Source organism: Gastrolobium bilobum, unplaced genomic scaffold (assembly GCF_033153095.1).
Source record: "Gastrolobium bilobum isolate Gb01-03AN ecotype WA unplaced genomic scaffold, APGP_CSIRO_Gbil_v1 utg6012, whole genome shotgun sequence".
In the NCBI taxonomy this organism is placed as follows: Eukaryota; Viridiplantae; Streptophyta; class Magnoliopsida; order Fabales; family Fabaceae; genus Gastrolobium; species Gastrolobium bilobum.
In genome coordinates this window covers 271,924-299,858 of record NW_026898430.1, presented here as the reverse complement: position 1 = coordinate 299,858, position 27,935 = coordinate 271,924, and the positions used below count along the sequence as shown (strand labels likewise).

Genomic DNA, 27,935 nt, shown 5'->3' with positions numbered 1-27,935 from the left:
CGAACTTCAGGACCATCAAAAAGCTGACACATTAGCATGCCTAGTTCGCTACAACTCCCAGCGAACTTGCCTGCGTGGCAGTTTGGGAAAAAAGTCCGCAGGCGTGGAATTTAAGTAAAAAAGTCTTGGAACAGTGGCACAATGGTCACTGTTCCGAATCACTTCCTCCATTGTTTACTTTTTTTATTAATAATTTTTTGGGAGTTACGTTTCTTCTTCTTATAATATCAAAACCATATCTTTCATAAAGAAATTTAGGAAATTCTTTTTTAATAAAATATATAATATAAAAAAATTACAAAGTATTCTTGTTGTAAAATAAATATAGATAATTGGGAGAAAATATTTTTATTTTTTAATTTTTTTGGGAAAAATCTATTCTTATTGCATTATCATGTCCTTTGATGTCTCTATTTATAGGCTCATAAGACAAGGACGGTTATAATATGATAAATGACCCTAATTACTTATTTAGTGGTTACAGAACATTCAACGGTCATAATGATCATGAACAGCCAACAATCAATATTATTTATAACACTCTTCCTTGGATGTCCAACGGTCATCCACAGACCGATGGCCAAACAGAACAAATGAACAAGACATTAGAACAGTACCTCAGGGCCTATACTTTCGTAACTAAAAGCCATTGTCTCCACCCTTAGCCACCGCCTCTCGGTCATGAAAAATCTTCGTGAGCACTTGAAAAAGGCACAACATATAATAAAGACACAAGTTGACGAAAAAATATGTGATTTTACCTTTAAAGCCGGAGACTTGGTCCTTCTTCTTTTATAACCATATCATCAGTTTTCTCTTCATCGTATGTCCTTGCAGAAACTTTCACCCAAATTCTTTGGGCCATACCAAGTAATAGCTAAGGTTGGTGTTGTTTCTTACCATCTTCAGCTACCACCGGAGGCCTAGCTCCACCACGTCTTTCACATTTCCTTATTGTGACTATTTCATAACCATGCTGACAGACCACCACCCAACTACCCCTCCTTAATAGCGCAGTCAGACCTCGAACATACACCAAACGTAATCCTTGCAACCATAAACATTTGGCGTCAAGGTCTCTTACTCAGATAATTGCTAATCCAATGGTCCAACCTCCATTCGAAAGCGGCTACATGGGAAGACGAGGTGGATTTAGAAAACTGAAATAATGATGAACCCCTCACAGAAGCTACATCACTACAACCTAAAGGTCACACATTGTGTCCGAATTTTTTACCCACACCAAATGACAGTCTACAAGGCAAGATACCCGTTTTGGTCAACATCGATGCACAGTCAGGTGAAGAAGAATATGCAAGGGTCCATGATAATACGACTTAAAGTCTGCAGATAGTGCGCAAAACTGTTCTCTTGGAATGCACATAATAAGACACTATAAGCAAAGACATTGTAAAAAAATGGTACATGCATGAATCATTGATGGGCAATAGAAACATCATGAGTGACAAGGGGAATGAGAGTATGGTTTCTAGTGAGGAGGATGCAAAATGGCAATTACAAATAAAGGAAATAAGCGGAATACATTCAAGGCTACTTCAAAGGAACTTTTGTTATCTCAAGGTTCATTAATGGCAACATTATACACATTGCACAAGACACATATTTTCAATATGTACTGCTTGAGAAGTCTTTTACGATGCTGCTACCAAGTGATAAGGATGATAGCGTATTGCCCAATCAGCTTACAGTTTTCGAATTTCAATCCAGCGAGAACTCACCATGTTAGCGTCCTCTTAATAACTCATTGGTTGTAAATTCAACATTCCATCGGCATGTTGATGATGCCATCCAAACCGTTGAAGCATAACCTTTTTTGTAATCCACTCCAGCAGTTCTGGAACTTGACGACAAGGTCTGTCCTGATGGGAAGGGGAATATAACAAGCCCAATTACAAGTAGGCCCAAAAGAACTACAAAGCTACCAGCCCATTTCAAGGATTATGAGACATAACTAGCCCAATGGTTAAATTTGTTTTATGATGCTTTATTAGGATATTTCTACATACTAGGATAAGATTCTTTAGTTTAATTTCAATTGCAATTTATCTTTATGTTAGTTAGATTTATCATTCTGTTATCATTTGTTAGTTAGCAATCATTTGCGCATTATTTTGTTATTGTTGCCTTGTTGGGGTGACTCTTTCCTTTATGCTGGCATGCACCTCATTAATGGGTGCATGGCTCAATGACTGTCCAACCAATAAATGCTACCCATTAATCATTGTAGAAGATTCTGGAAGAAGGTAGAGGATTCTCCTCACCTCTATATACATGAAATCATTTGTAATATGAGGATGATGTTTTTAGCTTAAGAACAATTTGAGAGTACCTTAGAGAGAAGTTTGAAGAGTGACCTCTTTAGAGAAGTTTGAGAATACAATCATCATTGGTGAAGTTTGAGTGTATTTCTAGTGTAATTTTGTAATTTTTCTTTTCATAGTGAAATATTTTCTGGACTAGTTTTCCGTGGTTTTTACTTCTCTACATTAGATAAGGTTTTCCACATTAAAAATTTGATCGTGTCTCTCTGTCTCTCTCACTTATGCATTTTTAATTTCAATGTGTGTCGATCGACCTCTAAGTACCGAGCTTCACGCTCGACGTGTCGACATGTGAATCACTTCCATGCTAATTTGAGGGACCGACGTCCCAACAATTATTAGGTAAAATAATTCACAAATTCTCTCTCTTTTCTCCATTCCTTTCTCCTCTCCTCTTCTCTCCCAATGATCTTCCCCTTCAGTTTTCTACTTTAAAAAAAATTGTTCTTAATAATACTAAAATAAGACCTAAACTTTACAATACTCTTAATATTTTCGTTTTCAAATTATTATCGTAAGCTAATAATGTAAATTAATAATAATTTTAAAAAATTATATTTCATTTTTCAAAAACTTTTTTATTTATCAAAAAAGTGATTATTAATTAATTATTTTTTAGATTACTAAAATTAATTTGCCCAATGGATTGATGAGCTCCAATCATGTACACAAAAATTCATAGAACATTTCCAAAACTGCCCATGAAGCACATTACTCATTCATATAACTAAGTGCGACGATAAATATTTACAGATTCTTAAAGGGTTGAATATGATACCTTGGTCAATAGAGTATTATTAAAAATTGACTAAAAAGAACGGGAGAGCATTGGACCGTTCATCAAACTTTGTTAATTTTATTGAGCATTAGTCATAAAAAAAGTGAGTAACTACAATCCAATCATACACATATTCATTCCCTTAGCAAGAGGGATCTCTTGCTCTCTAATAGATTTCTTTTTTTTTGGAAATATTCCATCGGTTCATCGCTTCGCGATTAGTCCGATTCGGGGCGGGTCCAGCTAAGCAAATTGTTCAAGTTTGGCCAAATCAATGCAAGCAGTGATCGAGCTAGGTAGAGGCGGTTATCCCCAATGATGCACCGACACTTCAAAAAATCTGACGTGTTGTGTCCGACATTTTCTGACATTCCGACACTCCAATACGCGTTGCAGGGATTGTGCTGCGTTTTTAGTTTCAACTATTAGATTCGTTGGATTACGATTACCATTTTATTGAGTTTGATATAAATATTTGTGATATCTTACGTTTCTTTGCAAAATTGTAGCTTCATTCTTTTTTTTTTATAAATTATTAAATATAATATACACTACATAAATTAAAAATAATATTTAATATCAAAATATGTCATAACATGTCAAAATCTAACATTTTTTTAAATTAACGTATGAGAGTTTAGTGTCTTGTCTCGTGTCTCGTTCGGTGTTCAGTGTCGGTGCAACACAGGTTACCCCCTCAAAATAAACAAGGGGACGTTTGGTAGAAGAGAAATTTTGTTTTTCCGGGAATCATGATTTTCAGGAATATCATGGGAAATTAACTATTCCAGGAATGTTACCAAAATGCTGTTTGGTAGGCAAAAATATTATCGGGAATATTAGGTGAATTTTCCTAATGCTATGTTTGGTTGATTGTAAAATATTGCTGGGAATATAGACGAAATTTACAAAACTACCCTCGATTTGAAATATCCAGGCTCTTTCTCTCTTATTGCAATGTTCATTTCCCCCTCACCTCTGTCTCCTCTCTCTCTCTCTGTATCTGATATTCAACATCTGCATTTTCTCTGAGTTCTCTCTCTCACTTCAACTTCAAAGTTCAAACTCAAACACCCTCTCTCTCTCTCTCTCTCTCTCTCTATATATATATATATATATATATATATATATGTATGTATATATATATCTCTAAAGCAAAAAAATGCTCTCTGTACTGTGATCTGTCTTTCTCTCTGTGAGTTCTAATTTTTATTTTTATTTTCATATTTTTGTTTCTCCTATGCCCCACCATGCAACTATCTTAATGAGAACAATGCCAACCAACAAATATAATAACATATTCAGTCAATCGATTTTGTGTCTTAGATATTAAGCGAAGGCTTCCTGTTGAAACAAATGGGTTATATTTCAGTCGACCAGCTAGGTCACGATATTGATTTGTCTGAAATTCTAGTGAACATTTTTCCACCAACAAGGATTCCTAAAATACCACATTTTCGATGGCCATCTTTGTTAACATTTTTATGTGTTACGTGACATTTTGGAAATAAAACTTTTCCAAGATAATTTTAGATATCTATGTATCAAACATGAGAATATTATATTGCCACTACCACTTTCCTACAAAAATAAAATATATTCACCTACCAAACACTACCTAAGAGAACTCGTCGAAGAACCAACCCACTACTATATTATCCTATATAAATTGGTATGAATCTTGAATTTCTCGTCCCTTAATCTTTTGACTCCACCATTAAATGAAAAAAGGTACAAAAATATTAACCACTCAGAAGTCAAATTGTAAGTTACTTGTCGTTCAAAATAAAATAAAATTGTAAGTTACTTAAATTTTTGTAAATGAATGTTTTTTTAAATACAAATATTGTTATCAAAACGTGTGATAGTATAATGAGTTTGAAACCATTCTATATATTAAAATAAAGCAATTTAATAAGAGTATCAATTATATGTTAAAATTTATAAGGTTGATAAGTGGCATCCCAAATGATTGAATTAACCAAATTCATCATCAATAAAAAGGTATTCAATGAAATAAAATGTCTCGAATCAGTACCATACCCATCCCATAATAACAATAATACTGCACTTTTCCAAACATCAACATCCTTTAAAAATTGTTTGATCCAACCAAAGTGAAGATCTTAATCTTATTATACATGTTATATATCTAAGAAAGTTAAACGATACTTTACTTGCGTTACACTTTCATTTCAAAACCCGCGAAAATCAAAACCCTGCTTTGTTCTAAAAATCAAAACGCACGAAACGGTGAATAAGCAAAGCAACGAGAGTAAATAAGAAGAGCGTGAGCACGGTGGCGCCGCCCCAATGGATCCGATTCAAGTAGGTAACGAGCTTGCTTTCCGGGTCGGGTTCTCGGGCCACAGTGGCCACCTCAGGGTGGAGCCGCTGTCAACGGCGGAGCGTTCCAACCCGCTGAGGTCCATTCCCGATTTCATTCCGGTCAGTCACTATATCCTCGACGGTTGACCTATATGCTCTCTCTGTTTACCTTACTCCATTTTCAGTCTCTCTAGGTTTTTGCTGCACCATGTGCAATATCACTTTAATGGCTACCTAATTTTTCTGATTATTTTCAATTATTCTGCCACAGTTGCTTTCTATGTGCTCAATTCTAATTGATTCATAACCCAATTGAGTCATTATTATTGTTATTATTATTTTTTTTAAACATATTCAATGATATATTCTATGAGATGTTTCAATCTGTTTTCTGTAGTAGGTTTTCCGTAGAAGAAAAGGCATTGACCTTTGAAAAAGAAGAAAACAGTTAAATATTTGACTGTTTTGCACTGATTTGCAATATAAACTAACTATTCAAGCGTAGCATTCGTGGTAAAAATGAAATGATTAAGATATTCAGTTTAAAAACCTTAAGTTGCTTGCTTGTAGGCTTGTAGCCAATGGTACCAAAGACTGACAACTGGTTATTTGATTAACATTGTGATTATTTTACCCCTTTAGCAACATAATTAGCAAGTTAGATGGCTGGCTTTATGTATTTATTTATTTTTTTCATCAGGAGCTTCGTTTTGACACCTTTGACTATACTAGTTTTGTTTTTTACTGTTAGTCTTCAAAGACTGAATTGGAATTTTGTTTTCATTGGTAACTTTTGCCTTTTTTATTTCAGCCCCCTGCATTTCCTAGGGAGACACCTGAAACTATAAAGAAGTATATAGAAGAGACATATCTCCAGCCAAGATTGGATCCTGATGAATTTTCACCTGAAAAAGTTGGGAGGCAGTGGGAGTTTGACTGGTTTGACAGGGCTGAAGTTCCTCTGGAGCCATCGTTGCCACGGACTGTGGTAATTCCAACTTGGGAACCACCGTTTCGACGTTCGAACAATGGATCAGCGAAAGGAACATGGGAACCAAATTTTGAGGAGGTGTGAGTGCTTTTGTGTTTAGCTTGTGTTCCCAACTGACGGCCCATTTAGTTTGATACAAGGATATGAACTTGCAAATTCTGTATGTGTTGGAAAGTTTTGGTTAAAAATTAGAAAAAAATTAGTTTTAAGTTGATCTTAATTGATGTTTGTCACCTTTATCGCTAGTGCCTATAATGTTGTATTAGGTGGATGTATCAGATCTGGCATCAGGAGATGTAGCGTCTGGGCCATTACTGGGCTCTTCTGTGAAGGACTTTGTAAGGGGAAGCATCAATAATCGCCCTTTTCGTCCAGGAGGTTTGAGTGATTCCCAAGCTTTAGAAAGAATTATTCCGGAAGGTGCTTCTAATGGTGAATGGGTGCGTGAAATTTTTAATGGTGGCCCTGCTCAGACAATTCCTCCAAGCTTAAAGCAAGGATTGGACCTTGGTGTGCTCAAGGTTATTTATTTATTTTTTAATTATTCATTTGTAAGGAAAATCACTGGTTGTTTTATGTCTGAACTTATTTGTAGTTTGAAATTTGATATAACTCATGTTAGTCGTGTTTTATCTTATTTGAAGCCATATCCATGCTCATGGAATGTTTACAAGGACGCCAGTTCACTAAAGATCTCATCAAATGAAAAATTGGTTAGTTAATCATCTTATTGCTATTTTCTCCATGCAAATTTGTGAAAATTTGTTTCAATTGTATTCTTTTATTTACATTATAGACCTCCAAATTCCTATGCTAGACGGTGCTAGTACCTGGGAGATTATCAATTTAAGGACGTGCTTGTTTGATTATATTTAGAAACAATCATGTACATGATCTGCTATCTTATATTGACAATACTTGAATCATACTGGATGCAGAGTGGATTGTCTGTACAGTTTGATGACTTATTTAAGAAGGCTTGGGAAGAAGATGCTGTTGGAGAACAAGAGGAAGAGGCCGTTGGAGAACAAGAGGAAGATGGTATTTGCAGTTCTTTTTATCTACATTTTATATTTGGAAATCCTGGCATTGCGCTATAACCAGATATCTTTATTAGACCAAACTCTTTTCCATCTCTTTTGTGGTTAATGATGATCCTGTTTGCTAAGGTCATTTATTAGAAGTGGATACTGCTTTGTTGGAAGCTGAAGTTGATACGACTGAGGTATCTAGCAAAGCACACGAGAGTGAAATGTCGCTTGATGATATTTTGTTAGCTGACTCAAAAGGATTAAAACTGCATTTGGATGGATTTAGTGATGAAGTTGGACAGCAACAGAAGGAAGTGAGTGATTACGAGCTAAAGTATCATGAATTGTGCTTAATGTAGAACTTCCTGTTTCATGTTGTGCATCATGAATTTTTCTTGCTGTTTCTGTGGCAATGTTTGAGATAGGAAAGCTATTCTTTTGGCAGGCTTGGGCTATGCATGAATCCAATCAACAAATCGCGGATCGCTTTTATGAACTTGTTCCTGATATGGCACTTGAGTTTCCATTCGAATTGGATGCATTTCAGAAGGAGGTATTTATTCATGCTTATTTTCTTCTTATTTATCATCAGTGTACAATGACCATAATCCAACAATGATGACTGAAACTACAAATATAGGCATGCACTAATTGTTTCATAGAAGTGGTGCAGTTTAAACTAAAAAGTAAAAACAGCTATGTTGGAATGTCTCCCTATCCTACTCCTGCCCTGGGCTGTAAAGTGGAACCTAAACCTTACACCCACATTTTTCTGTGCTGCACTTTCCACTTAGGTGAAAATGTCCTTGGGGATTTTCCAAGTGACTGATTGTTGAGGTCTGCAATCTATTTTATTTGTAGTTGCAACTTTGTAAGACACCGTACCAGTGACATTCTGATTTAAACAGTTTATTTCATACTTCCATTTTATTTCTTATATTTATTGTGATGCTGTTCTTTCTTGTAATTGTCTTCTTCTTTTCTAGTTTGTTCTTTGATCAATTCATTTTATGAAGTAACTAGTTAGAAATTTGCTCCATTTTTTTGTTAGTAATTTACACATTTTTCTTGCAAATGAATTCAGTTGATTATATTATGATTGGGATATTACTCCATCCTAAATTCTGAGAGGAAGGGGGTCTTTTGGCCTTTGCGGATTGGATCATATGCATTTGGAGGAGCCACATCAGTCCATTTTTTAATTATTTTGCATTATAATTAGTCATGTATTGTTAAAGAAATCTATGTTCATTTTAGCTTGCAACCTTGCAGAAGATTATTCTTTCTTATTGTCAACAAAATTTTCATTTTATCTTTAACTATGAGAGGTGACTTAGAATATGTTATCTTTTAATGTTATTTATAGCATGAATATGCTACTTATATTTGTCTTTCTTATAAATTTTTGTTCCCTTGCTTTATAACAATTGCAGGCTATTTATTATCTTGAAAAGGGGGAATCTGTTTTTGTGGCTGCTCACACGTCAGCTGGAAAGACAGTTGTTGCTGAATATGCATTTGCTTTAGCATCTAAAGTATGCCCAGATTTATGACTGTTGGTTCAGTTTTTTTGTTTCTTTCTCTTTGCTTCCTGGCAGTGTAGTTGCATGAAGCCATGAACTATATTCCTCAATATCACTGGAGCACTGTGCTTAAATGCAATAGTGCTTTGATTCTACTATCGTCTTGATATTTTGACCCATGCTTATAATGTTGTTAAGTTTTTCCATTTTAAAAATTCCTACCAATCAATTTGACTGCAAAATAGAGGCATATCTCAAATTTTATTGAAATTTTCTGTTTGAACTTTATACTTGCAGCACTGCACTAGAGCTGTGTATACTGCTCCAATAAAAACCATCAGCAATCAGAAATATAGAGATTTTTGTGGGAAGTTTGATGTTGGGCTTCTTACTGGTGATATAAGCTTGAGGCCAGAGGCTTCTTGTCTCATCATGACCACAGAAATTTTAAGATCAATGCTCTACCGGGGTGCAGATATTATTCGAGACATTGAATGGGTAAAGACTCTTTGGTTTCTTTTATAAACAAAAAAAGACTTCTCCTTGTGAATTTCTAGCAATTGATATTCTTTTGCTTATTTATTTTCTTCATAAATGTGGTAGGTTATATTTGATGAGGTGCACTATGTCAATGATGTTGAAAGAGGTGTCGTTTGGGAAGAAGTAATTATCATGCTTCCAAGACACATCAATATCATCCTCCTTTCTGCCACGGTACTTATCATTCCAAATAAATTGGTCCTCAGTTAATATCCTACTTAAGATGATTTGTGCTTGATATTCTGTGTAAAAAGCATTTCAGGTTCTGATACTTACCAAAGCTGAATTTGTTTCTGCAACTCAAAGCACATGAAGCATTGCAGTGCTGGCAGTGGCATGAATGTTTTAATAACAAAATAAAAAAATTCTTTGGAAACAGCAAGCTCTTTGAATTAAATTAAAACTAGCCCTAGGAGGCCTTTTTTTAAATTTATTTCTCTTACAATTTTTTGGGTACATATTTCTCTTACAATTTTAATCAGATTTAGTAGTTTTAGGAACTTCTTAAAACGAGGAGAAAGTGAGCCAAAAACTTATAATAGTGCAGAGATAAGGTGGTCATTACAGTAATAATTTTATTGTTTAAATTATTTAATGGTTGGTGACATCAACTGAGGTTTTCCCTTTACACAGTATTGTTGAACTATTGCTTACCAAATTGATATTTTCTTTTTGAGTAAACTACTATTTTGGTCTGTGAAAGGGTTAACATCAATTTGGCCCATGAAAGATAGGTGACATCAATTTGGTCCCTGACAGATGGAGAATGACATCTATTTAGTCCTCTAAAGAAATTGTTTTTGTCATTATTGGTGTTGAACTGTGGGGATGTAAATGAGTCAGGAGAATGACATCTATTTAGTCCTCTACTAAAGAAATTGTTTTTGTCATTATTGGTGTTGAACTATAGGGGTGTAAATAAGTCAGGCCAAGTCAGATTTTTGCCTAAATAGGCTAGGTCTGTGTAGAATATTTCAATTTTGGTTTGGCTTGTTAGCCTAATACAAACCAAATTATAAGCTTGACTTGATTTGTTTTTTAACAATACAAGGTTTTGCCTGGCCTATCAAGCCTTAAAAAATGACATATTGCACTCTGTAAAATATATGTTATGATTAATTTGTTTATTTGTTTTTTTTGGATGTTTAAGTTGATGGAAAGTCAAAATAGTAGCTGAAGCCTCATCACAACCCAAAATATTATTTTCTTAAAAAATAACAAGATATTATTGTCTTAAAAAATAATATCATATTTTATTAAAAAATACAGGTCAGGCTTGGAGGCTTAGAGGTCAGGCCTTTTAAATAAGATAGGCTTGTAGCCTAATTTTTAAAGAGAATTTTTAATGAGTTTAAGCCTGTACTATTTTTAAAACGGAACAAGCCAAGCCAAGCCAGGCTGTAGACCCTTGACCAGCCGCTTGATCCATTTGCACCACTATGAATTGCCATATTACATGTCCAAAGATGTAGTTTAGCTTTAATTTACATAATATCAAAATTGGGCATTTTATTGTGAACTAGTCACTAATGGAGTATTGTCATCTACATGTTGATCATAGATATTTGCTATTCAATTTTTTGATAATCTAAAATAGGCTGAGTTGTTTCTATGATGTGATATTCTGAGTAGTGTTTTATAAGTTCCAGTAATAATTTAATGGGGTGAAAGTGATATGCACTCACTTGTCTTACTCTGTTTGAAGCTTGTGAAGATGCTCCTTGCTTCTGTATATTCTCTTGAAGTTTTGTTCCATTGGCTGTGCATCAGAGCGTCTAGTATTTTCTTTCTTCCCTGAATCATATTTTGATTATATGACGGACTGCAGTCACTTTCCTTAAAGTTGTACTTTTTTTCTTTTGCAGTCAGTTCCTTTCTTGATTCTTGTATGTTGCATATATCTGTTGGCCTTAGATTGTGCCATCCCCTTTTCATTTTGTTATCCTTCACAGCAAATCTATGCTGTCTTCATTTAAAAAAAAAACATTTTGCAGGTTCCTAATACTATTGAATTTGCTGATTGGATTGGCAGAACAAAACAAAAGGAAATCCGGGTTACAGGGTAAGTTGTGAATCTATCTTACATAAAAAGTATGATCTACTGAGGGTTAGTTAGCAGTTGAAAATATTGTCAGTGTAAGAGTTGATTTAAACATATTTACCCTTTTGAAAATTACTAAGTCCTTGAAACTTATTAAGCCATACTTGGTACACTCATATTTCTCAATAAAATTTTTCACACTGTACAAATTAAAGAAGAGTCAAAAGAAGGAAACTATTAGGATATCCTCTTTAACTTGTGATTTCCTTCAATTTCAAACACTGATTAGTGAGTAGTCTTGAAATAAGTTTTTCTTGCCAAACTATATTTCACCAACCTAGTATTTCTTTCATTTTATTAAAAGTATCTGTTATTTGAAATCTTAATCCATGAAATTTAGTTTGGGTTTCTTATTAACTTTTATATATAAGATGAACAGTATGAATACATTAAGTAATTTCTATTGTTTTTTAAAATAAGCTGGTGTCATTGATTTGTTAATTGGTACTATTAAAACATAAACCACAATAACTTTTTGCAAATATGTATGGGTAAGACTGCTTTTAGATATCTGGGATCAATTTTGCAAAAAGGTGGTGAGATTGATGAGGATGTAAATCATAGAATCAGAGCAGGATGGATGAAATGGAGGAGTGCATCTGGGTTTTTGTGTGACCGCAAAATTCCCCTTAAGCTAAAAGGAAAATTCTATAGAACAACAGTAAGGCCTGCAATGTTATATGGAGCTGAATGTTGGCCAACACATAGGCAACACGAGCATAAAATGGTAGTAGCAGAAATGAGGACGTTAAGGTGAATGTGTGGTTATACAAGGATGGATAAGATAAGAAATGAAGATATTCGAAGAAAGACAGAAGTAGTACCGATAATTGGAAAGATGAGGGAACATAGATTGAGGTGGTTTGGGCACGTAATGAGACGGCCCCTGGATGCTCATGTAAAAACAAAAGTTTGTTACTAAGAGCTCGACACAAAGAGAGGTAGAGGTAGGCCGAAACTTATCTAGGGAAAGGTAGTTAAACAAGACTTAGTGGAGTGAGAGATAGATTGGCGGACGATGTGTCTTAGGACGGAATGGAGAAAAGCTATAAGCAGGGTGGAAGGTTGAACCCGTTGTTAATCCTATGTTCCAGATAGTCCCTTTTTAGTCCTTTTCCTCTTCAATCCCCCTTCTCTTTCTTTTCCTCTTCTTGCCTTTTATCTTATTTCCCACTTCTCCAATTTTTGTTTTTATTTATTTATTTATTTTTATTTTTATTATTTTTTAATCTCCTCTTATTTATCATTGGGTTCATCTACCACGGACCCCAATTAGTTTGGGTTAAAGGTGTTGTTGCTGTTGATGTGTGGGTAAGATTGCATACAATAATTGCCATCACTCCACCTTCACTATTCGGGGTTTGATGGGGAGTGTTCCCCCCCCCTACTATTATAACATAATGATTGATACTATAAGACTGAAATCTACAATGATGGTGCTTAAAATAGAATTTATAAACTCTCTCATGATAACTGTCTTATCTTTTTTCCTGCTCTAATGATAAATTTTTCCATCAGGACAACCAAAAGACCTGTCCCATTGGAGCATTGCCTGTTTTATTCCGGAGAACTTTACAAAATATGTGAAAGTGAAACATTTCTACCTCAGGGATTGAAAGCTGCTAAAGATGCTTCAAAAAAAAGGAATTTGACTGTTGCTGGTGGTTCTGGACCAAAGCCAAGGACTTCAGCAGGTCATGACAATGCTCGATCTCAAAAACGGGAAAATACATCTCGAGTGAAACAGCATGGAGCTAGTTTCTCTGGTGCTGGCAGAGGCTATCAGAATAATGGCAATGGCCAGAATAATTGGGAACTGAGGAAAGCGGAAGCTTCAATGTGGTTGATGCTTATCAAGAAACTCTCCAAAATGTCATTGTTGCCTGTATGATAACTATGTTCTATTAATGTATTTTATGGAAAATTACAAAAGGAATTCTTGGTAAAAATATTTCCAATCGAGGAACAATTAATTAGTTAATGAATGTTCAAAGAGTGGTTAATGATAACCACTTATTGACTTAACTAACCACTTGAGAGACTAATTGTTTGGAAGTTAGAAATATTTTCACCGAGTTCCCCTTTGTGGTTTTTCCATCTAAAGTTTATTACTGAGTGTTACTATATGTCGATCATGTTTTAACTTTCAAATGGTCCTGGGGTTTTGAATGCCCCTTTATGAAGACATTTTTAATAGGGCTTTGAAGCTCCTCCTTTATCATTACTATGATTATCATCAGGTTAAATTACTGAGTCCCCGATAAATATACTTTTTAATGGGTCCTTGAAACCAATTGTTTTAATTTGGCCCTTAATTTATTATTCAATTGGATATAAATCATGCAGGACTGTTGAGTCCAAGATGGAAAATGCTGACTTGGCTTCCATTTGCTGATGTGACAGGTGGCATGATGGAATAATTTGCTGATGTATCGTTCTGTTAATGACTTGATTGTTTTGGACCCAATTGATAATAAATTAAGGATCCAATAGAAACAAATTTTTGGGACTTGTTTAAAAACTCGGTGTCTTTTTCTGAGAGCTAGAGTATTATTATTATTATTATTTTTATTTTTATCATCATCATCTTAATTGTTCATTTGGAACTTGAATGCAGGTGGTTATATTTTGTTTTTCTAAGAATCGCTGTGATAAATCAGCTGATAGTATGACCGGGACTGACCTCACTAGTAGCTCAGAGAAAAGTGAGATCCGTCTTTTCTGTGACAAAGCATTTTCACGACTCAAGGGATCTGACAAAAATTTACCACAGGTTAGCTGGTGTATAGCTTAGCACTTTTCTAACTGTGCTGGGCTTCTAATTACATTATGTACAGGTTGTTCGTGTCCAAGATCTTCTTCATAGAGGGATTGGCGTACATCATGCTGGCCTCCTTCCAATTGTAAAGGAAGTTGTTGAAATGCTTTTTTGCCGTGGTGTTATCAAGGTGATATGGGATTTGTATTTTGTTGCATGACATTCATGGTTTTATCCGATCTTATGTTGAACCCAACTTTTTATCAAAGATGCAGCAAACTACTTTATATTTTGAGAGGCATAGGTTCACACATTTCTGGTTGTAGTTAAATTATTTATTATTTAAGATTGATGTCTAAGTGCTTGACTTATTTTTTGTTCTAGGTCTTGTTTTCAACGGAGACATTTGCAATGGGAGTCAATGCACCTGCTAGAACGGTAAGTCTCTTTTTAGTGAGGCTGCTAAATTGGAGGTGCATTTTACTTTGAATTTCAAATTACAATGGAGTCTAATTAAATTTCAAACCTTTTATTAGCTTAACAAATTTTATGGCTGATTGTTTGATTGATCATCAAACTATGCTGTGATGTTGCTTACAAGTGACTCTGAACACAATGATTAAAAAGTTTGCTCTTTGGTTAACTTTGAGTTTCATATTAACTTTAAGATGTGTTTGGATCAAATGGTTGCACATTTTTTGTGTGTGTGTGCCTAGTGAGTATCCCGGGCATTGTACTAGTTCTTTTAAATTCAGATAGAATTTAAAAAAATATAAATAGAAAGAGAAATTATATGTAAAATTGGTAAAAAACGATATACATAATTAGATTAAAAGAGAATTTGAAAGTTTAAAAAAGAGAAGTTAAGAAGGACTTAGGGAAGATGAACATGTCATTTTTTGAGAGTACAATACGAAATTAAGTCACTCTCGAGTAAGAGTACTCTAATTTATAAAATAGGGGTAGATAAATGAAGTTTTGTTAGTGTGAAAAAATGCTAGAGAGAGAGAGAGAATAACATATTTTTCTTAAAAACAGAAAAGCAAAATCGTAAGTGCCAATAATAACACAGAGCTATCCAATCCCTCTGCTCGTTGGTCTAGGAAATCGCCGAAAGAATTGTGTCAGACTAGGAAGCTTCCCTAAACAAACCATTCTGGAAACACCAAAGATAGGCCTGGAACACAATCCTGTCCAAGTATGTATGGGCAAAAAAATGCCTTTGAAAATGTGAGAATTTCATTTCAGGTTCTAACCACCCAATACACCAGAGAATGGCAAAAACTGCATTTTGCCTCAAAGTTTTAGTCTGCTTATGCCTTCTATCAAGGACAATCTCTCCTAATTTCTAAAATTTAAGCTATTAGGTGGAAGCACTTAAATGATTTTACGTCTTTGACACTTTAAAATCTTTGAAATGTGAAATTGCTTCAAGGTGGAGTGACAAAATATTTGTAAGTATTTTTGCCCATAAATACAAATTTATACAGGATGATTTACTTCTTTATGAAATCATTTGTTTGAAATGAGAAATCGCTCCAAGGTGGGGGGCTAAATAAATTCTGTGCTAATTCAAACCTCCATTACTCAATGGTCTATGCCTATGGCAACTAAATGTGAACATGAGGTCTCTTTCACTTATTTGGCATTATTTGCATTGATTATATTAGTTAGATATCCAGAATTTATTTTAGATGAAAGCTTTTATTATCGACAAATAAAAAAAAGTGATTACCTATACAAATTTTTTAGCTCGCTGCCAATTGTTAAGGAATATTATAAAATAATATTTATGGCTTCATCTAACAACTTTTAAGTTTTTGGGTTGAATTGGTTTTGTACATGGTATCAAAGCACCTCAATGATCAAATGATCTAGAGTTCTATCCTTGCCGCCTCCATTTTTCTAATAAAAATTTCAGTACAACGTAGTTGGGCTTATGTATTATCCATGTTTTAATCCCTAAAAATAAGGGCTCTTGGTGTGGTAGGCATGTGCGTTGTCTACGCTTCAAGCTGGGCTATTGCGTGAACGGATATGTTAGAGATATAATGTATAAAACTATTAATGTGTTGTTCACCTAACATTTTAAGCTTCTGGGAGAGTAAAGAACCATTTCAACCCAAAAGTTTAAGCTGTTGGGTGAGGTTACATTAATGGTTTTTTATACTTCTCTAACACGTCCCCTCTCATGAGAGGCCCACTAGGCTTGAAGGGTGGACATTGCACAGGTCCACCTACTCGTGCTAAGAAAATCTATAAGACTTAATTAATTATTAATTAAATGGGGGACAGTGAGGATCGAACCCATGACACCCGAGGCTTTGATACCATGTAATGAACCATTTCAACCCAAGAGCTTAAGCTATTAGGTGAGGCTACATTAATGGTTTTATATATCTCTAACACACCTCCTCACACAAGAGCCCATTGAGTTTGAAGGGTGGACAATGCACAGGCTCACTTACCAGTGCTAAGAAATTCCACAAGAAAAAGTGGGGGGCGGTGAGGTCTAACCATGTAATGAACCATTTCAATCCAAGAGCTTAAGCTATTAGGTGATGCTACATTAATGGTTTTATATATCTGTAAAACGTCCCCTCACATGAGAGCCCATTGAGCTTAAAGGGTGGACAATGCAAGGTCCACCTACTTGTGCTAAGAAATTCCACAAGAGAAAGTGGGGGACGGTAAAGATCGAACCCGTGACATCAATGCTCTGATACCATGTAAAGAATTATTTCAACCCAAAAGCTTAAGCTGTTGGGTGATGCTACATTAATGGTTTTATATATATATATATATATATATATTTTGGTAAACATGGTTTTATATATCTTTAACCGGGAGAATTGATTGCATGACATGCTATTAAAGCATTTATGGTCCAAGGGGTCTAGAGTTTGATCCTTGCCACCCTCATTCTTGTAAAAATAAAAAGAATTTTGAAATTAAGCACAAGGCAACCAGAAAAGGTAGAAATAAAGAAAGAAATGGTTCTGTGAATAATTCACGCTTCAAATCCCAAAAGTTATTGCGTGAGTGAGCGTGTTAAGGAATAATATAAAATAATATATATAGCTTCACCTAACAGCTTAAGTTTTTGGATTGAATTAATTTTTTATACCAATTTTTGTAGAAAACCATCCCATTACCTTCAGTTTCAAATATGACAGTCTCATTTAAGGTGAACTATACTGTATTCTTTTGCAGGTAGTCTTTGATACTCTTAGGAAGTTTGATGGCAAGGAATTTAGGCAGTTACTACCAGGAGAATATACTCAAATGGCAGGTCGTGCTGGCAGAAGAGGACTTGATAAGAATGGTACTGTCATTTTAATGTGCCGTGATGAACTCCCCGAAGAGAGGGATTTGAAGCATGTTATTGTTGGAAGTGCAACTCGTCTTGCATCTCAATTTCGGTTAACCTATATTATGATCCTTCATCTCCTTCGAGTTGAAGAATTGAAGGTACACATGGCAATCAGTCCAAGTCCTGTATCTAAATATTATGACAATGATGGTGAAGATACCATAATTAATAATTTTGCAGCAATTGAGTGGAGAGGCAGCTTGATGAAAATTCAAATTCCTTTCCAATTTGAGATAGCTCTTCTTAAATAGATAATTAGATCTGACTGGGAAAAGCTTTCACTAATACTTTCTCTATAATTCATGAGAGGGGGAGGGAGGGGGAGAATATATTCTCTATTTTAATCATCCTTCATTCTGAAGATCAGCAAATTTTGGGCATTTGTTTCAAGCTTTGTTAAGTTATTCCTTGGAATTTGATGGTGGAAAATGAAATATTCCCATGTTTGGTTCAAGTTTTACAAAAATTTCTGCAGAATTCATTATTCCAAATAAAGGGATATGCCCATTTTTTAGTCCATTTTCGTTCCCATGGGGTATTTGCTATTCCCACCATGTAAGCATAAATCCTACTGTGCAAAAATACAAAATTACCCCTTCGGCCTTTGCAACTAAGAGAGTTAAGGTAGAAGAGAGAAAAGAGAGAGGAAAGGGAGAGAAACTGGAAGCACGGTATTGATGTGAAATTACAAGATGCAGTTCTGAATCTCAGAATTGATATATATAGGTTACTATCAGAAGCTTATATGAGAATGCAGGACTAGTTTGTGTGCCAAGGAAACTGTACTTTGTCACAGAAAATGACTGGGATTTTTGTTGGGACTTGGAGTTCCTGTAGGAGGGTCTGCACCCAGAGGATCTTAGCTGTCTGCAGTACTTGGTTTCAGCACTAGATCTTGCAACTAGAATAGGTTTCTTGGACTACCAAGAAATTAAATTAGAACCCAAAAATAGGCAAGTACCTGAAGTTGATCTCCGGTCATTTGGATTGGATGCCCAATCAACTTCACAAAAGACCACAAGAGATAGGGGATGTGTTGTAAATATGAAAAATATTTGTACTGATTTGTTTCCGTTATTAGCCAGAATGCCAGATTGTTTCCTTTATGAGTCAGATTGTATTCCTTTATGAGTCAGATTGTATTCTAGGATTTGAGTTTACTCCTTTATGTCCATTAGCTTCTGTATAAATAAGTACCCATCGTATATGATTTCTACATAATAGGTTAAATAATATTTCACTTTGTTTCATTTCACAATAGATAAATAAGTAAGCCACCTCTAGTGCAAGTTTCTCTTACGCCTCTTGAACTCCCAATTGCATGCCTTCTCTGTCTGGTTGTTTCCGATCATCTCCGAATAGTAAGCGAACAGGCTGCTTTGGGGAAGCAGGATGGAGAACAAGGCCATGAGACAGAGTGCCCTTTAGATACCTTAGGGTCCGTTTAACAATTTTCCAACACTCTTCCAACAGCTGGGAAAGGAATTGACAGACATTATTCACGCTGAATGCAATCTCTGGCCTAGTTAGGATAGCATTCTGTAGTGCACCAACAATGAATCTATAGAGATGAGGGTCTGAAATATAATCAGCCCCGTGTTTATTTAAGCCTGCACCCACTTGGCATAGGTGTGGAAATTCCTTTTGCTTCAGCCTTGCCAACTTTAATAAGTAAGTCCTGGATGTATTTAGATTGGGAGATAAGAATCGACCTTGAGAAAGATGCTTTACTTCAATCCCAAGGAAGTAGTCCAGACTGCAGATTACCCAATTGTTTTAGAGCAAATTTAAAATTGAATTGACCAATAAGCTGCTGAATTAAGGCTGAAATGCTTCGTGTGATGATATCATCCACATACACCAAGATGTAATTTTGATCCACTCGATGCTGAACTCCATTGTTAGCTGAACTTCCGGAAGGTGATGACATTTTGATGAATGAAAATGGATCAGGGTCCCAAGAAATGGAGCTTTGATAGCATAAAAGAATTCAGGCAGAAGAGAGAAAAGAGGAAACAGGGAGAAACTGAGAGAAAGGGGAAGCACTGTATTGATGTGAAGTTACAAGATGCAGTTCTGAATCTTGGAACTAATATATATAGGCTACAATCAGAAGCTTGTTAAGCAAGTTATAATATCTAACTGCCTCAAGACAGTTACACACAGTTGTAACTAATTTACTAACTGAATTTTAACTGTACAAAATAGAAGTAGTCTAATACTAAGCAGGCTACGGAGTAGAGTTACTACTCTTATAGCAACGTTCACGTCATGCCCTCGAAGGTAAACAATTTAGGGAAGGAGAAAGAAGCTGAGTTCTGCACCCTTGGGCTGTAGGAGATTATAGAATTTTCATGGGATAGTTTCTCTATTCCCAGTGAATCGATGAATTTTATTTGTTGGGCATTGGATGAGTAATACTGTATGGTATCTTCATGGTGCAATGGGTGCAAGGAGTGAGTGTAAGCGGTGGTTCAGAGGTGGAATTTATGGTTTGCTGAGGAGGTCTAAAACAGGAGCTGGTTGCAAGTTCTCCATGGTATTTGATGCTAGGGGTTTTGAACAAGGCAGTGGGGCGAATGAATGAAGATTTCATGGTGTCGTCACATCATGTCCAAACATCTTTCTCCTCTCTCTCTGAACAAACCTCTCTCTCTCATCTGGCTTTTTTTATTTTTAATCAATTACATTTATTAGTTACTTTATATAGTCGGGCCATTTTAAGAGTTACCACATATATTCCTTGGAATATACATCGTGAACCAAACAAATTTTTAAGTTATGCCTAGGAATTTAGAAAAAGATTCCCAAGAATTTCAAAAATGCTGACCAAATAATTTTTTCTAAAATATAGCATTCCTGGTCATAATATTCCTAGGAATGTGATTCCAAGTAGTGTACTTAGAAACCGTTAGACAAAAGCCCCCTAAGATGGTTAACAGTTGGTTCTCAACTTCTGAATGCTTCTTTTGAACATGTATTCTTCAAAAATTGATTGTCAATAATAAATTCTGAAAAAAACGTGAAAGAAAATAGTGTATCCAAGTTTTCTATTTAAAGTTGTAAGGTTTTGTGATAGGTGTCCGCCCATTACAAGAGTGTACGTACTGATAGGAGTGAAAGCTGGAAATCAGTTCCTTGAAATCAAAGGTTGAATGGGGGAGCATGAGTCACAAAGGGAAGGAAGGAAGTTGTAATTGTAACCCTGTCCACTTGGCAGGCAGTTGATGGTCAGGAGAAAGGGTCTGTTAGCGGGGACTTCAATTGGAAAGCATGAGAAAGGGAGGGGGCATTCAGTTTTGTGAGCAAAGTTAGAGCGGGAGGGGAGGTTGCAAGTCCCCCAAAGACCCTGTGGCTTTCCAGTATGAGACAGAGAGATACAAACGTCATCCTTTGTTTTGATTCTGATATTATTGTGAACATAATAATACTAATACCTGATTCCAGTTTTTTTCATTATGCTTTTCTGAAGATCAACTCCAATCTCTTAGTAACTTTGGGTCATCGCTGAGATTTATTTGGGAACCAATTAAGGATGGTCTACAAGAAATTATGGTCATAATGGATGATGTAGGACATGTGCGTTGTTGTTCTGTTGTAGTCAAAATGATGTAGAATAGGATAGGAAAGCATTAGGAGTTCAAGTCTGCAAGAGGCTTGGGTTATGGTACATTGAAAACTGGAAGTTATATGATTTTTTTTTTTTTTTAAATCTGAAGGAAGTCAGATGAATAATTAGGAGGCAGTTGGTTAAGGTTTGATTATGGGGCAAAATGAAATAGATTTTAGGGCAATTTATGATGGATGAATCAGTGTTCTGAACCATAGTCTGGACCCTGGTCGAGAAAGCTAATCCGAATAAGGCTTTTATCACATGAAATCAAATTATAATATAGGAGCAGTCAGGCTAGCCTGGGCATCCTTAAGGTTTCATCTGGCATCACGCCTTAGGGTGTAATTGCATTGCACAATCCATAAAACCAGCTTTATAGCTTCTTAAACCATTTATCCAACTAATGGCTATGTAAAATTAATGAATTACAATGTCTTCAATTGGAATAGATTCCTCGATTTAAGTCATTCTAATAATGCTAAAGACGTGAACAGGGCTCAACATGACTGCTTTTCAGTAAAATGCTAAATAACTTAAAATCAAAGAGTATTTACAGCCTCAACCATTACAAATATTACCAAAATAGTAAAAATACTGCTATTAAATGCTATAAGTACTTTCATTTTATATTAGCAATTTTAACTTTCTTAATGAATTGTTACCAAATTGGGTTGCAGGTAGAGGACATGCTTAAAAGAAGTTTTGCAGAATTCCATGCTCAGAAAAAACTCCCAGAAATGCAACAGCTTTTGAAGAGAAAGCTTAATCAGCCTACAAAGGCTATTGAGTATGCCGATTATCCTATCCTTGTCTTTAATATTGTTGTTTCTGACTTCAGTTCATGTCTCTTCATAATGCAATCTTGCTGTCATTATAATGTTCAGTCAAGCATTTTTGCTGTTCTTAAATGCTGTGATAGTGGGTGGTCAGATGCTCACTGAGTACGTCACTCTCACATGATGAGAAAGTGTAAAGAATCAATTCAGCGCAAAAATTTAAGTTGTTGGGTGAGGCTACATTAATGGGTTTATAATTCTCTAACACGTCCCATTACACGAAAGTCCATTGGGTTTGAAAGGTGGATAATGCACAATCCCACCTACTTGTGCCAAGAAACTTCATAAGACATAATTAATTATTAATTACATGGGGGTGGTGAGGATCAAACCCGTGACACCGAAGCTCTAATACCATGTAAAGAATTAATTCAACCTAAAAGCTTAAGCTCTTGGGTGAGACTACATTAATGGTTTTATATTTCTCTTAACACGCCCCCCTCATACAAGAGTTCACTGGACTTGAAGGATGGATAATGCATAAGCTCACCTACCTATGCTAAGAAACTCCACAAAGGCTTCATTAATTATTAAATAATGGGGGTAGTGAGGATCGAACCCGTAACACTGAGGCTCTGATACCATATAAATAATCAATTTAACCCAAAAACTTAAGCTTTTGGGTTGAATTGGTTCTTTATAGAAAGTAAAGTCAATGTTAGATATAAAACCATTTATTGTCTATCACCTAACAACTTACGATTTTATAATAGTTGATTTATGACACGGTATCAGAATCTTTCTGATTAAAACATGGTTTTTCAGTACGTGATATGTTGGTGATCATTCAAAGTTATAGTTCCTCAATTTCTGCTGGCCTTTCTGAGCATATGGCTTAACGAAAATATTGGAGGAGATGATATATATTGGTATACTCAAAATTTGAATATAGGATAAATACCACCAAATATGTGAATCAACTGGTAGAGGTTGTCTCAACTTAACTAGTGGTCTTGAGTTTAAGCTCTGAGTACATAGTTGTGTTGAAAACTTGGTAGGGAGAGCTCTGTCACTCTTGTGGAACTACCCAACTCGAACTAGATTAGTCGGGTAATTGATGAACTGGTGGAGACATTAAAAAAAATAAGATATAGGATAAATAGTTTTGTTAAGAACCAATTCAACCCAAAAACTTAAGCTGTTGGGTGAGGCTATGTTAATGGTTTTTTATATATATCAACACGCCCCCTCACACAAGAGCCACTGGACTTGAAGGGTGGACAATGCACAGATCCACCTACCTGTGCGAAGAAAGAAATTCCACTAGAAAGTGGGGGGCGGTGAGGATCGAACCCGGTACACCGAGGCTCTGATACCATGTAAAGAACCAATTCAACCCAAAAGCTTAAACTGTTGGGTGAGGCTATATTAATGGTTTTTTATATATCTCAACAAGTTTTGTTGAAAGAGAATTTCTAAATGGCTTAAGGAAAATACCTTAGTCCCAATCCATATATATAAGAATTAAAATCACTAACAAAATGGGAAACAAAATAAAACTGAATCTAAAAAAAATGTACTTAATTAGTTACCGATATACAATTCTTATATTTATGAGATTTATTTCCTAAAATAGATGATTCTATTTAACAAGTTCTACATGTAACATCATGTAGCTTAAACTTTTCATGTGATGGAGGTGAATGGAGTTCATTTAATTTGTATATGAAATTAATGTGCATTTGCATATGAAATCACAAGCTTTGGGACTCGATGATGTCCTTATTGATGTATGGAGAGGCTTGAAGGATATGACTATAAGTTGGTTGATGAATTTTTTCAATGAGATTGTCCAAACTAATAAGATGTCTAATGTATCGAGGAAAAATATTCTTGTGCCTATTGACAAAAATAAGAGAGATATCAAGAGTTGTTCTAATTATGGAGGCATTAAGCTTATGAGCAATACTATAAAGTTGTGGGAGTTTATTGATCATCACTTGAGGAGAGAGACTATGTTCTTTGTAAATCAATTTAGATTTATGCTAGGAAGATGTATCATGGAGGCTATTTTTTCTTGATACAATTGATAGAAAGATATCGAGAAAAGAAGGAGAACGTCCATATGGTGCTTATAGACCTCGAGAAGGCATATGATATGGTTCAAAAAAAGGTTCTATGGTGGGTTCTTGAAAGAAAAAAGTATTGTCAAAACATTTAGAGGCAATCAAGGATATGTATGATGGTGCTGCTACATGTGTGAAGGCTTGTAATCGAACATCAAGTTATTTTCCTATCACAGTAGGTGTACACCATGGATCTGCTTTCGGTCCTTATCTTTTGACTCAAATTATGGATGAACTAACAAAAGATATCCAAGATAAAGTGCCATAGTGTATGCTATTTGCAGATGATATTGTGCTTATTGATGAGACAAAGGTTGATGTTAACAAAACACTAAATTGTGGAGCACGTTTCAGTCTATAGGATTTACGCGAAGTCGGAATAAGACTGATTATATGAAGTGTGAGTCCACTCCAACAAGAGATGTAGATCAAGATTTTGTGCATTTGCTTGAACAAGAGGAATTCAAGAAAGATGCTTTCAGATATCTGGAATCAATTTTGCAAAAGGGTGTAGAGATTGATGAGGATGTAAACCTTAAAATCAGAGTCAGGTAGATATGATATAGTGCATCAATATTTTTGTGTGATTATAAGATTCCTTTTGGGCTAAAAGAAATGTTATATAGAACAAATAAGGTCTGCAATGTTATATAGAATTGAATTTGGCCAGCACCATAGACAACATGAGCATAAAATGAGAGTAGCAGAAATGAGGATGTTAAGGTGGATGTGTGGCCATACAACGATGGATGAGATAGGAAATGAAGATATTCAATGAAAGCTAGGAGTAGTTTCGGTGGTCAAAAAGATGAGAAAGCATGGATGGAGGTGGTTTGCACACATAATGCAAAGACCTTCTGATGCTCTTGTAAGAACAAGACTTTGTTACGATGAGCTTGACACAGAGATGAGCCGGTTAGCCGAAACTTACTTGGGGGAAAGTCAATAAAATAAGACTTAATTGAGTGAGATATAAATTGGCGGACGATGTGTTTTAGGATGGATTGAAGGAAAGCTATTAAAACTTTTTTTTTGTTTGTTCTAGATGTTTCCTTTTTAGTCATTTCCCCCTGTACCTTCCTTCACCTCTTTATTTTTTTTTCTTCTATAGTAAATAATATTGTATTATTGTTGTAAATAATATTTTATTATTTAGATTACTCTAGAAGCTTCTTTGGGCTTAGCCCATTAGGTCGTTTAGTCTCTTTAAATAGAGAACTCTTGTATAGTTATTTACACAATTTAATAATACAATCTTTCTTTTCAAGTTGATATCAGAGCTCTCGATTTTTAGGGCCTTGCTTCCGCGACCGCTGCCTTTAGTGTGTAACCCTTTTTTTCTTTTTCGGTCTCCTCCCTGCCACAAGCCGCCGCCGAAATTTTTTTCCTAGGACCTTTTGGACTGAGAAGACCATCGTTTGACTCGTTTTTTTCGAGATCTTTCATTCTATGGTGGTTTCGTGACCAACCGAAGCCCCTAACACCTTGAAACTCTTCAACCACACTTGCAGTTTCTGGCCGCCCACTTTTTCGGCCATTTTTCACCTCTGACCACCCACAGACACAATCGCCTTCTCCAGATTGGCCAGCCCTCAAAAGCCTACCGCCACCAGAGCTCACATGTGCCGTCACTCTCATCGGTGCGTGGAGGGGTGGTTCTGCCTTGGGTCACCGTCATTTGAATCGTCTTGATTTCTACTTTTTGGATCTGTTGTTGTTTTGGAGATTGGATACTGTTTGGCTAGTGCACCTTTGTTTTCCCCCTAAAAAGTTGTCTTTTTTGGTTTTTTGGATCTTTTTCAAACAGATTTGACCTTGTTGCTTTTGTTTGGACTTAAACCTGAAGTTTTGTTGTTTGGGCTCTCCAGAGACTTTTGTGGCTTCACTGGTAATTACCTAGTTTTTTTGTGTTGTTCTCTTTGTTCTGTTTTTTGTCCATGGTACGTTGGTGCACTTATTGTAAGAGTGTTGGATACACAAGAGACGTGTTTTCGTCTTCATGGGAAGTGTGATAATGCTACTCCATAAGTGAATATTCGGCAAGGGGTGTTGGGGTAGCTTACAACCGCTATTGATACTCTGCGTAAGCCGTCTGACAGTTCTTTGATTTCGTCTGGTAAGAACACACGTTCTACATCTCTTCTTACTTCTTGCACTGATTCTAAAACCTCATGGATTCTGGATTCTGGTGCAACTGATCATATGAGTTGTCTTGCTGAGTCTTTTCTTTCTTATCATCCTACTATTGGTTGTCATACTATAGCTGTAGCCGATGGATCCCATAAATCAGTTATTGGTTCTGTAACATTCAAATTCAACCTTCCTTGTTTCTTAAAATGTTCTTTATGTTCCTCAACTTTCCACTAATTTTATCTCCACTCATAAGCTTACAACTGATTTGAACTGTTCTATCACCTTTTTCCCTTCTCATTGTGTTATTTAGGATCTTACCACGGTGAAGACAATTGGAGTTGCTGAAGAGCAAGATGAGTTCTATTATCTCCTTCCAGAGCATGCTACAAATGATACTAAAAACCAGCTATTGATGACACATCATCCTTCTACTGCAGAATCTATGATTTGGCTCCATCACAAGCGTCTGAGGCACCCGTCATTTAGTCTATTCAAGTCAATGTTTCTTTCTCTGTTTCTAAATTAGTTAGTTGAGACCTTTCATTGCGATGTTTGTGAATTTGCAAAACACCATTGAATGTCTTTTCCTTCTAGTGCTATCAAAACCATTGAAACTTTTTCTCTTATTCATTCTGATATTTGTGGCCCTTTTAAAGTGCATAGTATTTCAGGTTCAAAGCGGTTTGTTTCTTTATTGATGATTGTACTCGGGTGATATGGATATTCTTGATGGAAAACAAGTTTGAAGCACTGGAGATATTTATCCGATTTTATCATATGGTCGAGACTCAATTTGGTAAAAATATTAAAAGATTGAGATCTGATAATGGTACTAAGTACGTCAATCAATGTGTGTCGCAATTCATTTTAGACAAAGGTATGGTTCATATGCTTGCAGGTGTTGATAACCCTCAACAAAACGGGTTGCTGAAAGAAAAAATTGTCACCTCCTTGAAGTTGCTAGAGCATTATTTTTTCAGACATGTGTTCCTAGTTCTTATTGGGGAGAAGTGTTCGACAAGTGGCTTCAATACTCAAGGGGGGTGAATTGAGTTTTATAAAATCTTTTCGCAAAGTGCCTCCTTTGATATTTTAAAGAGTGATTCTTCAAGAAAATGATTTAACAAGGAAAAGTCTAAGTGTAAGAGCAAGTGTGTGATCAAGAAAGTAAGCTAGCGAATAAATAAACACAATCTAAAAGTACAATTTCAAGACTAAAGTAAGGAGTTTAAGGTTAGAGAAATTGCAAACTAGATGTATCCTAGTTTGGTCACCACCACCGTGACCTAAGTCCAGACTGAAGCCGCTCGATCAAACTTTTTCACTAGCTATCAAGTTTAAGGGTGCTTGACAAACCACTCCAATCTTTCAAGACTTTGGGCTCTTGATGCCTTAAAATATTTCACTCCAAATTTTCTTAGGAATTTGGTGACCTCTCAAGTGTAAAAGGTTCACTGCCCTAACTATTCAAGAAATCAAATGGAGGTGTTTAACAATGGCTAAGTACTCTTAAGGTATAGAT

General features: G+C 35.5%; 1 protein-coding gene across 2 annotated transcripts in view; it reads left to right on the top strand.

Annotated features, from left to right (window-relative positions):
- The first annotated feature begins 5,332 nt into the window (after positions 1-5,332).
- Positions 5,333-27,935, top strand: part of LOC133316283 (DExH-box ATP-dependent RNA helicase DExH11) — a 42,769-nt gene continuing 20,166 nt past the window's right edge. The window contains exons 1-17 of one of the 2 annotated variants that reach the window (XM_061518017.1): positions 5,333-5,568; positions 6,260-6,517; positions 6,706-6,960; positions 7,084-7,152; positions 7,378-7,480; positions 7,621-7,784; positions 7,916-8,023; positions 8,904-9,005; positions 9,291-9,491; positions 9,597-9,707; positions 11,528-11,595; positions 13,153-13,519; positions 14,252-14,407; positions 14,472-14,582; positions 14,777-14,830; positions 17,606-17,863; positions 22,056-22,165. In XM_061518017.1, coding sequence (XP_061374001.1) covers positions 5,434-5,568; positions 6,260-6,517; positions 6,706-6,960; positions 7,084-7,152; positions 7,378-7,480; positions 7,621-7,784; positions 7,916-8,023; positions 8,904-9,005; positions 9,291-9,491; positions 9,597-9,707; positions 11,528-11,595; positions 13,153-13,519; positions 14,252-14,407; positions 14,472-14,582; positions 14,777-14,830; positions 17,606-17,863; positions 22,056-22,165 — 2,630 coding nt within the window. In that variant the 5' untranslated portion in view covers positions 5,333-5,433. Of the gene's footprint in view, positions 5,569-6,259; positions 6,518-6,705; positions 6,961-7,083; positions 7,153-7,377; positions 7,481-7,608; positions 7,785-7,915; positions 8,024-8,903; positions 9,006-9,290; positions 9,492-9,596; positions 9,708-11,527; positions 11,596-13,152; positions 13,520-14,251; positions 14,408-14,471; positions 14,583-14,776; positions 14,831-17,605; positions 17,864-22,055; positions 22,166-27,935 lie in introns of both variants that reach the window. The other variant, XM_061518015.1, reaches the window with a different exon arrangement.